This window comes from Eptatretus burgeri, chromosome 13 (assembly GCF_056783735.1).
Source record: "Eptatretus burgeri isolate ZD-2024b chromosome 13, Ebu_testis_v1, whole genome shotgun sequence".
NCBI lineage: Eukaryota > Metazoa > Chordata > Myxini > Myxiniformes > Myxinidae > Eptatretus > Eptatretus burgeri.
The window spans coordinates 50,113,279-50,125,325 of record NC_140973.1 but is presented as its reverse complement, the minus strand read 5'-3'; the positions used below and the strand labels follow the sequence as shown (position 1 = coordinate 50,125,325).

The window sequence follows — 12,047 nt, the reverse complement described above, 5'->3', positions numbered from 1 at the left end:
GGTAGCCAACGCACCAGCGAACAGGGTTTCCTTGGCTTTTGTAGAAAGTACTTGCTCAGGTTTGGTTTTGTCTGGAGGCCTGGTGAAGTGCACATCAGCGATGTTGTCCAAAATCAGTTGCTTTAAGTATGGTTTGTATCGCGGATTGTCAGGTAAAGGGAACCCATTGGCTTCTAGCAAACCAACATATGATTGTTCAATGTCTTCCTGACAAATGACACGCATCTCCTTGTCGAAAGCCTGACTTGTCGAAAGCTTGGTAGATCGCTGTGATGTGGAACCACTTGTAGATGCAGCATCAGATTTTGGCGGTCGTCCTATTGTCTTCTATTTTACATCACTGACGCTGCCTGTCGCTTGTCCTTTCTCATATCTGGTCTTAGCTCGTTCAATGCATGTTTTATTTGTGAGATCCTTATAACATGTCTTGTGGTATGAAACACCATTCTGTAACAGTTCATGGGCAGACAAACCTTTTATGTGATTCTTTAATGCAGAGAATTCTGTTTCCCCATATGAACATCGAACATCAGTTGTAATTACTTTCTCTACTGAAGGCAAAGAAGGACGAAGCACATAGTTTGTATAATCTGTTTGCTTGCTGCTCGACTGGAAAATGAAGCATAGTTCAAAATCCACCGTTTTTGACTTCTTGTTAGATGAAGACTCTGCCATTTTGGTTAATCCAAGGTCTCTAAGTTATGTTATCATGGGTTATGATTGCTGTGGGTACATGCAGCCTGCAAAAGAAGAAAATAATATGTTAGTACACCATAAAATGGACAAGTGGAACCTTAACATAAAGCGAACAAACTGCTGCCGATGACTGGATTCGAACGTCAATTTTCTGGCCGCCATGTTGAAATAAAAAGGCAGCCTCTGTCTCAAATTGTGCAAAATACAAAGATTTGTAGTCAGGTGAAAGCTATTGTTATTGTAGTCACCTCTATATACACGTTCCAAGCCAAACTCATTCACAGTGATTATGGCATGATCTAACGATTAATTAATTAAGCTCCACCACATCCAAGCCTTTCCCGGAAAATCCTCTATGCATTATCCTATTATACAGCGAGACAGTTTTCCCGGAAGATTTTGCGGTGATAGCAAAACAAAATGGTTCGGGTCTTGTTGAGAGTGGTTCCAAGCAGTTCATGCTGAAAAAAAGTATTTAAACCACATTAAGTTAATTTTAGTGTCAAATTTAGGGCGTTTTGCTATGGTGGCGGCCATCTTGGATTTCAGGCCGTTAGAATGCTCAGAAAAAATGCCACCCTATTTTTTTCATGTTTATAGTATCATCTAACAAAATCAAGTGAGTTTTTGCTTTTAACAACAAAAAATACACGAATCCTTTTTTTTCATGACAAATATGCCGACACGATTCCTTCTGAAGACTCCAATGCAGAACTATACGTATTTACTCTTCCATTTGATCTGAATTGAATTTATTTTAATCTCATTCTAAATTCAATTGAATAATAAATAATAATAAAAAACGTCATGGGTCAGGGTTAGGTGTCCGATCAAAGCGGGGTTGCATCAAAGCAGGACGTCTTGGTACCTGGACATCACTGCCAGCAATTATAGAGTCCATCCATCCATTGGGACCATACTCTGTGCAGAGCGTTGGTGCTGCCTCAGCAGACTCCTTGGCTAATGGACATAATCCTGGACAGATCACCACTCCGACATAGTCTACCAGCATGCTGGTACTCATTTTGCCGACCTCGGAAGGATGACAGGCCGAGTCCACCCCACCTGGTATTAATTCAATAGATGAGAAGGATTTTGAACTCAGGACCCAAGGATCCCAAGCCCACCACGCTAACCATTAAGCCAACATCAGGCATATAGGTTATAAAGTAGCAGTTCTAATTATGTCTTATTAATTACATAACACACCAGTACACAACACCATGCAAAATGCGCAACATAAAGGAAGTCCTGGCAAGGGTCTGCAAACTCTGATTGCTCTTTTTCTTGTTTTACTTTTGGATTCATGCTAAGCACTCATCATTTGGATGAATCATTACTCGATTTTCTTTATAATTGCTCTTAGAAATTAAAACTGGGTGAATTGAATCTGTGTGAGGTTTCATCAGAAATTCACAAAGATTCTTATAACGTATTGTGACGGTTGTGGGTCAGAGAGGACTTTGTGCACCCCCCCCCCCCCGGGTAAACGGAAGCACAAACACATGAATATCTTTAGTTCTTTAATATTCTGTTTCTTTAGTACTCTGTTTAGTAGTTAGATAAATCATATTTATGTGTCAGATCGGGTTTTGTTCCCTTCCTCCAACCCCTTTCTACCCCTCTATGTCTCTGTCTTTCCATCTTTTTTCCATTTAACAACATTTTCTTCCATTCACTTTCATCACAACACCCACTCGCAAACCTGTTCACTCAATTGCTTGCTGGGTGGCAGAACAGCACGGCAAAGCCAATGAGGAGTGACCAGCGAAGGGGAGGGGCCGAAGATAAAAGTACAGAGTGCAACAAATTCACTCTCTCTCCAAGATCTCCTCAGCCAGAACAGAAGTCAAGATCCTGTTCTCGAGCGAGATTTTCCACCTTTGGTTTCAGTGCACCAAAACGGAGCTTCACACCTTACTCGCTTCGCTTTCTCTCGCATATCACGTCTTTTTCAGTTCCATACACATTTATTTGCATTAACTTTATTTTTCCTCTGTTTGGCCCATCCGCACGCTTTACTGATGTCCACATGGCCCGGCACCATCCCAGCGCACCATTTTCAGCAACAAGTACAGGTCACGATCCCTCAAGTGACGCCGTCAGCTCTCACCCCCCAGAACGAGATACCCGGAGCTGTGCAGGTCATAATGCAGGGGTGGAACAAGCACCATCTGTGAGGAGAGAACAAATGACTGTGAGGAGGGATGAGACAAAGTGCCGAGTGGTGGAACAGTGGGCTCAACCAAGGTCGCTGAAGGTGCACCAGGATGCAACCAAAAAGTCCCATTCTTTCTCTACCCTCAACCACATTTTCTTTCTACCCTCAACCACATTTTCTTTCTACCCTCAACCCTCCTCTCTGTGTCATTCCTCGGGTGTCCAGATCCAGTATTGTAGTTCGTGATAAGTGATTGTAAGTGCTCCAGGGTCCATATGATCGTGTAAGGGCAAATGTATCAGTATTTTATGTGTGCTTTATGCATGTTTGGAATTGCTTGCAATACTGTGTATTTCTCCTCTTACCGTTTTCTGAGGTTACAATTTTCCTGCCATTTACTTGTATTTGGATTTTCCCGCTCTTTCACTTCATTGCCTGTGTGTATAATAAATGAAGGAAAGTATTGATTCGTGTCCTGATTTATCCTGATTGGGGTTGGTCCAAAATAACTTTCCTGGGAGCGATTGGTCTGAGTTCACAATTGTAATGGTCGCCTTCGTCATGCGGCATTCAGCGTTGGTTTGCTCAGCCAATTAATTAACTGCTGCGTAGTCGCTGGTATGGGTCCCCTTTTGCCTTGCTTAACTCACTGGAATGGTCAACCGACCTTGGGCACGAAATTTCGGTCAGAGTTGAGAATTGCAAACAGTGTCTATCGTGTCTCGAACACACGCCAACCTCTTGGAAATATCCAGAGGTAACGGAGGCGACGGCCGGAACATTTGGATTCATCATTGCTCTTAGAAAACTGAGTAAAACTGGGCGATTTGAATATGTTTGGGGTTTTCATCGCAAATTCACGAAGATTCTTATAACATATCGTTCCGGTTGTGGAAATTCGCATTACACCATAAAGGGTCCTCAGGTGAGATATATCGGTAAGTTCATGTGTAGTGAGCCCAAACCCGTTGTATAGAGGGAATATATGTGATCCATTCGGACTCGACGCTTCAGTTAGCCGTTTTTCTTTCTCTGTTGTTATTTTGGACCATTATGTAGTGTCCGTAGGGCAGCGGGACTCGGACAGTCGTGAGGATTCTCGAACACTGTTTATTGCCCGTCCAGATGCACACTACTACAGACTACCCAGGCTCCACAGGCTACCACAACGCCTCAGGCGGCGCGCACTCCTATATCCCGTGCAAGCACGTGACCACTCCAAAACCACTCCTCCACCACGCTCCCCGCATCACGCCCTGCACCCGCAGGCCCACTACACCACACATTAACCCACCAACAACTCAAACACCACCACCACCTTTGCCTCTTTACCTCCACAACGCCATCCCGCAAACATCGCTTCACCGCCATTCCCAAACGATGTCCATGGATTTCTTTGTTTTCTGAATGTCTATGTCATTTCCAAGATTCACATAACCAGCTGGTAATACCATACGAAACGTGACACCATCTTTAAATGTTATCGTTTTGATTTGTGAAACATCAGTTCAGTAACGAGAAACGTAAAAGTTTACATACCTATCGAGTCGGTCATATTGTTTTAGGGCTTTTTGCCTCCTCTGCAAGACATCCCGAATATGTGATTGAGACTTGCTACAGTGTTGTCATGGGTAACGATGAAAGTCTGGTGTCGGCATAGTGAAAAGGGGGCATTGATTCAACAAAGAGGGCATGCATCCCCCTCTTCTTTTTAATGTATATAATTTGTTCACCTGTTAAATTCATGACATTTATATTTGCAAGTTTCTATTTCTGATATTCTTGCGTATGGCAGTTTGGCTACTGGGAAGCTATCATTTTGTTGGAGCACAGTTCTGCCGCTGATCCCTATACCAGTACACTGGTACTTATTCCGCTGACCTTGGAAGGTGATCGGCGAAGTCAACTCCACCTGGTGTTAATTCGGCAGCCATCAAGGCTCAAACTCAGGACCTTAAAATCCCAAGCCAGCCACCCTAACTGCTAAGCCAATACTAGGCTTCTCGGTTTCTGATGGGAGGTAAGGAGTAATTTAAATGCCTACCAGGGTTTCTGCACACTTTGTAAAGGTAGTGTACCTGTTTATGTGTTGAAGAAGTCTAGGGATTTTTTTTCCCCATGATAAAGTTTCGTTTTTATTTTCATTTGATTGAATCATGTTCGGTAAGAGAAAGTTGGCTGACAGGATAGCTTTGAGGTATGTGTCTTGGCCTCTGAGCCGTCAAGCCTGGTTTGGAATCTCGGCACAGCCACAAACTCATCCTGACATTAATGTGTGCGACGCCCATCGAAATCATGTTCAGGTGGAAGATCGTTTTGCCCATCACTGGGAGTTGTTGAACGTGAAACATCCCACATTGTCTTTTGTGAAGAGTACGTGAGTTATTGCCAGCACGTGAAACAAATCACAACTTGCTTCTGAAATCCCCTTCAGCCGAACGTCAGGTCTGACCAACTGATACGTCAACGATTTGGGGAGTAAACGAGGTCGGAATAATTAGGAGCCGCGAACTAAGTAGAACAGTTATGATTGTTCATTCGTCACATTATGATTGCAGGATCTGACGACAACTGTGTATTGTGCATACCTACTACAAGGACCCCATTGCCTTGCATTGCATGACCCAGCCAGGTTTCTTGACTGCCACTGGTAACATGTAACTCAGTGCTACCTGTTGCACGGTCGGGTAGTCGGCGACTAAACTGATTACCCTCACTGGCTTGCCAGTGGGGAGAGTGATTGTGACACCCTGCAGGACTAAAAACAATACCTGCCAAAGGGCGGATGAGCTCCTTTAGGGAGCCAACGGCCATCCAGTAAGGAGATGGTGTCTCCGTAAAAACATCCATCCGGTTAGACTGGTTTTCTTAGGAAGTAGGTTGGAGACAGAAACCGCCCAGGGTGGTACTACCGTTCTGACTTAGGAGTGTTAAAGTGGTGCCCGGAACCATCTTACACTCTCCGTGTCAGGATTGCTGGTTTTACTTTCTGTCTCACTCAAACTATAACTACCGGGATAGCTTTAATATCTCTCTTACAAACAAACATCACATATTTATCTTACTCACTCATTTTTACTCCTCACTTTACATTATCTCTCTTATTTTTCTTTATTTAAGTCTTGGCCTCGATGAGGACTATTTAGTCCGTGACTGGAACCTTCAACATAAAAAACTCATGTTTCTTCCCCTCATTCTCTCATCAAGAAAGGGGGACACGCATTGATCCCCCCCACCCCCCTATGTTGTTCAAGTAGTAATCTGAGTTGGTGAATGTTTTCTGCTCACTGACACTTATAAGTTGCCAAAAAACTGTGTCCAAAACAATTAAACATTTTGAAAGTGTAATTTGAGCAAGGAAAACAGCCGAGATGTTGATAAACCTGTGTGTACTGAGAAGTGGTGTTTCATTGAGTTTACACGAACGAGCATTTGGTTTTACGAGCTGGCACACTACGACGTCCGAGTATCTTCAGACGGACAACAGAACGAAATATCATCGTGTCTGCATGAGGTTCCGCCAAGTTTCAAACTTGGCATATTTATTTCGTCGATTACAAACAGCACTGGCTACACAATAAAAACGTTAAACAATCATATAAAAAAACTTTGTATTTATTTAATAAACCATGAACTTGGGAAGTGGCTGTACTGGGCTTTATTCATCCGTTTCAGTGATTATTTAGAAATCTGTACGAACTTGTGCTATCGACGTGTAAACTAAGGGCTTGATCAAGCTGTGTCCACCTGCTTCCGATGGAGTCTTCACCCTGTCTGTAAGTGCTGCTTTCGCACCGACAATTGGTGAACATGGCAACATGAGCTTTGCTTTACTACACATACAGCATACATGGACAATTATAATGGAATGGGACCCGGGTTTCTGATAAAGGGGACTCTTGGTCTGAGCTTGATCCCGTAATTGTATGGAAACGTCGAATCGCTAGTGCAGTGAATGCATCGTTAATATCCATACGAAGTCTATAATGTGTTGCAATGGTTCATGGTGGTGGTGGTGGTGGTGTGTGTGTGTGTATAAATCTATCGACTATAAGTGTCAATTAATTGAAGGCAAACATCACTGCAGCCATCCATACTGTTGTTCAAGCCACAAGCCACATTACATGCAGTAATGAACAATATGCCGATTCACTGTCGGGAATGCAACAATTCCAATGGGGCTCATTTGTCAGATGTAATTTTTAAGCAACTGTGTTGTTTCAGAATAATCTCTCATCTGTCGGTGGTCTTCTTATCTGTCTTCTACCATCTCCTCTCCGGCCTCGCCCCCCCTCCTCCCCGCTCTGTGTGCGATCTATCCCCCCCATATTTCCATGGGGGCACTCAAAGTCTCCCAGCAACCCCCTTTTGGGGAAATTATCAAAATGAAGAATCACTTCTCACTTTCACCCTCTCATTCCTCTTTTTTTTCCCTCCTCTGGAATTAACTCCCAAACTCTTCAATCCCACTTTTCCCTCCAGTTCTTCAAAACAGCTGTTCACCACCATCTCTTATCATTCCCCATCCAAAACCACGATCTTTTCTACCCCCGTTAATCCACCCCAAACCCACCTCCTTCAAATTCCCAGCTTTCCTTCCTGAAAGTCCCTGTGGTGTCCATCTTGTTTACTCCTTGTACCCCACCCCATCCCTTTCCCTTCCACATATCTCATCATGTCTCTGTTCTGCACTGTTTTGTGCTTCCCTCTCTCAACCTTTTGTCTCTTGCTCCCTTTGTTATATGTTCTGTGTGTTGGCCCTGACATTGCATAAAAATAAAAAATAAAAAATCGGTTTGCTTTCCAACTGTGTGATATACACAGTATTTGTGATCATTAATTTTTTTACAGCGCTGATAAATGTGTGTGATATAAATGCTCCACCCTGTACTAAACTGCTTTCTTTATCGTTGTGTTTTAGATGTTATACAAAGTACCATATGGTGTATTTTGCTTGAGTTGAGGGAAATGGTATTCAAATGAGCAATATTGTGATATATGACTAATATGAGAAAGGGGAGTAGGAGGTGGTGGTGGCTGTTCGGAGGAGAAAGCCAAGACGTGTGTAATCTTGCACTTTTTAAACACATATATTGGACAAGGGAAGTCTATTTATTGATATACTGTCGGACCCTGACATTTGCAGTTCCGCTCTATGCGGACCCCGTGTATTCGTGGTTCATAAGTTGACCTGCTTCTCCATTCACGGATTTGCGGGGTTTTTGATTTTCCCTTATGAATCACGAACCGCCGAGAACTTATGCCCCTTTTTTCTCATTCAAACAATGCTCCGCCATTCGCAGTATTTTTCAGGAACGTATCCCCTGCGAATGTCGGGGTCCGACAGTACACAAAAATGGGAGATTTTGACCTCCTCAAACTCCATATGGCCATTGTATATACAGATCTGAAGCAACGCTTATCCCCAATCCACAACCCCCCTCCCCTTTACGCACACAGACACCCCAGGGCGAGCTTTATTCCTGAAGTGCTCGAAAAAAGAAAGTTTGTAAAAGAACACAACATGTTATTACTTTAAAATCACCCAACCACATGATATGCCCAAAAACCTTCTGTTTTATTTTATTTATTTTTCAGGAAAAAAAAAAGCACTCCAACTCATGGTTCCAAAAACTTCAATACAAATCAAAATCTTCATTCATATTAAAAAGCATTCCTTTCATGGCGAAGATTCTGGGAGCCATTAAACCCTAAACCTATCTCAAATATAATACACTCATGCATAATGGTCACATGTTGGCACCTATTCTATCATTTGTTGTAAGACAACTTTTAAACGTGTTTATATTCGGTTTCCCAAATTACAAACGTTAAATACTGAAAAGAAAACAAAATAATGCAAATTGCGAAATATTTTAAAAGTGTTAACACAGGATAGCAATCAGCATTCACACATGTGCTACAACCCCAGCCCCCACTTTCCTTCCATGCATGCCTTCATATTAATAGATAGCCCCATTGCTTAATTCCATGATGAATTGTTTCGGGATTATTGGAAAACATAATCCCGATTGTCCCTCATGACTGATGTATCATATTCTGTTTGCTTTTTATTTTTTTATTGTTATTTTTTAAACTCTGGGCAGCAAAATTGCTCATCAGCTTTGCCAGGGCTGACACGGTCTGAAAATTCCTTTGGGAAACATAAATGGTTTAAAATGTTCAGTCATATTTTAAGCAGCTAAATTATGCATGGGCAGACTGACGGAAGATTGCCAGCTGCTTCTTCAAACCAGGGATGAGCAAAAAGTAAATAAATGCTAAATATACCCAAAAAGGAACTAGGTTGCTTTCCAGAGACATTGCATGAGAAACGTTGTTTTGAAGAACGCAATCATTGGCAGGATAGCAAGGAAGTAGCATACTCACCTTGAGCTATTTAGTCTGGGTTTGATTCCTGGCCTGAATGTAAACGATCACCTTGGTGTTTTGCAGACAGTCATCGTGTACCATGCTCCTTGGATGGATGTTCAGCCAGGTGTCAAATCTGATCGCATTAGCTGGTGGATGTTAAATATCCCATGGTTTCTTTCATGAAGAGTTGGTGAGTTATTGCCCACACCCTCAACAAATTACAAATCCCTGCCCAAATCACCTCCATTTGATTGAACGTCAGGCCTGACCAGCTGGTTCACGAAAGACTTGCGTGAAACCTCCCTCTCAGATGACCCAAAGGGTGGGATTAATTGGGGCCACTAATTGAGTAGCAGTAAGAGGAGGTTATGAACTGTAAAGTTCAAAACTTATTGAGGCAAGAATGTTCAATGGTCATTATCCTTTCATCAGGGAGCTAACCCTCCCCCATCATCCCCTTTCCCATTCCAATAATAATCCATGCATTTTTTTATGCTTATTCTTGTCTCCTATTCCCCTTCTCTCTCCATAATCCCCTCAACTTTCCTTCCTATCGACCCCTTTCTCTCACCTCACCCCCCCCTTTTAACCCACAAACCCTGTTCTATTAATATTCTCAATGCATCTACATAAACAGATGCCCGATTATGCGTTATCATTTGCAACCCTCAATAATTTCGTTTGCCGGTCAAACGACGGCATCAAATTGACATTGCTACCGAGCCAATTGCTCAAGTATCATGTGGATTCGAGCGTACCTAAGCACATGCAAAACATCAATGGAAAGGACCACACTACGTTTATTGAAGTTTTTCCACTGCACAGTTAAAAGTTGTATATTCAATACCAATCTCACATTCGCTCCTTTCTTGATTTCTTTCCTGACGAGTATATCTAACGCAATAGGAAAACATCTTGCACGGCCGAGCACAGGCTGTAACGAGCTAAAAATGAAATGTCCTTTGGTTGTCATGCAGCCCGTCTGCATCATCCTCATTCCTTCAGCGTACAACGTGCTCCTAAATCTGTGTCCCTTCCTCAACCCCGGTGGCTATCGAGTCAGGCCTGTTGCGTTGCAGCCTTAAAATAGCTTGATCCTCATTTTGCAGGTAACCTTATCTTTCTTGTGTTTGAATATATGTCAGCAGCGGTATCCTTTATGGCATTGTGTGTTAGCAAAGATTACACGTCATAGTTCAACAGAACAACCCTGCCAGGATGCTTGCTTTTTCTCTCGAAAGTAAGAAGACGCTTGATACAAGAGCGCGGATTAAACGAGTGTTCGTTTTTACCTCTATGTTCACTTATAAAAGCATTCCTCCATCGCATAAAGAAAAAGGCCATCTATTTATTTTGTATACATACAAATGGTAGGGTGCAGACAAAATCCTTCTTAACTATTCCTAAACTCCTTTCTTGTTATTTAATTTTTTTTCTCGATTTGGCACCCTCGCATGTACGTATTAAAGAGAAGACTCCAAATGGTACTTTCTGGATCATTTTTCTCATTGGTTTGTTGAACAGAGCTACTACCAACAGTTGTTACACATCATTTGCCCTTCCTGAATGCGGTAGTAACCATCCTGCAGAGTAGAGTCACAGATAGAGCAGCAGAAGTGTTTGCGATGCCAAACCTTTCCTTCCATCGCGATGGATTCCTTGCCAACGATGAGCTGAAATGAAAACAATTGAGGGATAGTGAGTAACATTAAACCGATAATCGAGTTCAAGAGGAAGAATCTGTGGCCTCATTCAAAAGGAGACGGGTCACCTCATCACATCCGGAGCATCTCGCAAAGTAGCAGTCAGAGTAGTGGCGGCCACAGAGTGGTCGTCCCTCATGCCAAAATAGGATGAGGTCCACCAATAACTCTTGGCAACAGGCGCAGACAAAGCAAGCGGGATGCCAAGCGGCTGTCTCTCCAAAATTGGCCACAAAAGCAGCGGGCACGTCGGCTGGCAGTGCACCACCACATTTTCTGCAGGTCTACACATGGAAAGGCAGAGGATCAACCAACATACAAATACAAAGCCCCCCCCCCCCAAAAAATCCTCATCTACATGCAGACCACTAACAATTCACAAATTTGCATACAAGACTAAATATTGCACCTTTTGCACTACACTCTGATTTTAAAAATGTTTTAATTTTCTCAGTGTCTGATCTGATGAACCATATTCTGTGTTATAGAGCGTTGGTTCTGCCGGAGCAGTTTCTAGGCCAGGGGTCATGCTGTGTGGTTTGCCTTCCCTCTCGCAGCAGTAGTTCGGGGAGAAATTTGTTATTTGGCCATGGTGCCAGTGATGACTCGCCTACTATTCACGAAGGACACCATGGGATTTTTAACCTCCACCAACTAATGCCGGCAGATTGGGCACCAGTTTGATGTCCATCTGAGGGATGGCACATACATTGATGAAACACCAGGATGACAGTTTATATCTGGGCTGAGCTTAAAACTCGAGCTAGACTGTGTACCTCTTGGCCAGGGGTTGCCAAATACAGGGTTACGACCCGAACTTGGGTCGCGAGGGCCTTCTGACAGGTCGCAGATGACTATGCGTCGCTTCATCTTACAGCGATATACCGTATTCAAATGTTGGCAGCTTGCCAACTTCTCATAAATCCCAGTTTTTGGTTCACGTCACAGGGGCGGCTTCACGTCACAAGCGTTTTCGCTGACAATTTTTATGGTAGGTACCGGTACCAAGTACAATTTGGGTTGCGACGCGAATGAGATTTCAAATTTTGTGTCGTGGACATAAAAAAAAAGTTTGGGAGCCTATGTTCTCGGCTAGGCTAACGCTCTTTCTC

The 12,047-nt window shown here is 43.0% G+C and overlaps 1 protein-coding gene across 2 annotated transcripts in view; it reads right to left on the bottom strand.

Annotated features, from left to right (window-relative positions):
• Window positions 1-240: 240 nt before the first annotated feature.
• LOC147014440 (LIM and cysteine-rich domains protein 1-like) overlaps window positions 241-12,047 on the bottom strand; it is a 36,092-nt gene continuing 24,285 nt past the window's right edge. The window contains exons 5-7 of one of the 2 annotated variants that reach the window (XM_085852396.1): window positions 11,004-11,219; window positions 10,867-10,905; window positions 241-740 (exon numbers count right to left, since the gene is read on the bottom strand). In XM_085852396.1, the coding sequence (XP_085708522.1) occupies window positions 708-740; window positions 10,867-10,905; window positions 11,004-11,219 (288 nt within the window). In that variant the 3' untranslated portion in view covers window positions 241-707. Of the gene's footprint in view, window positions 741-10,560; window positions 10,906-11,003; window positions 11,220-12,047 lie in introns of those variants that run through there. The other variant, XM_085852394.1, reaches the window with a different exon arrangement.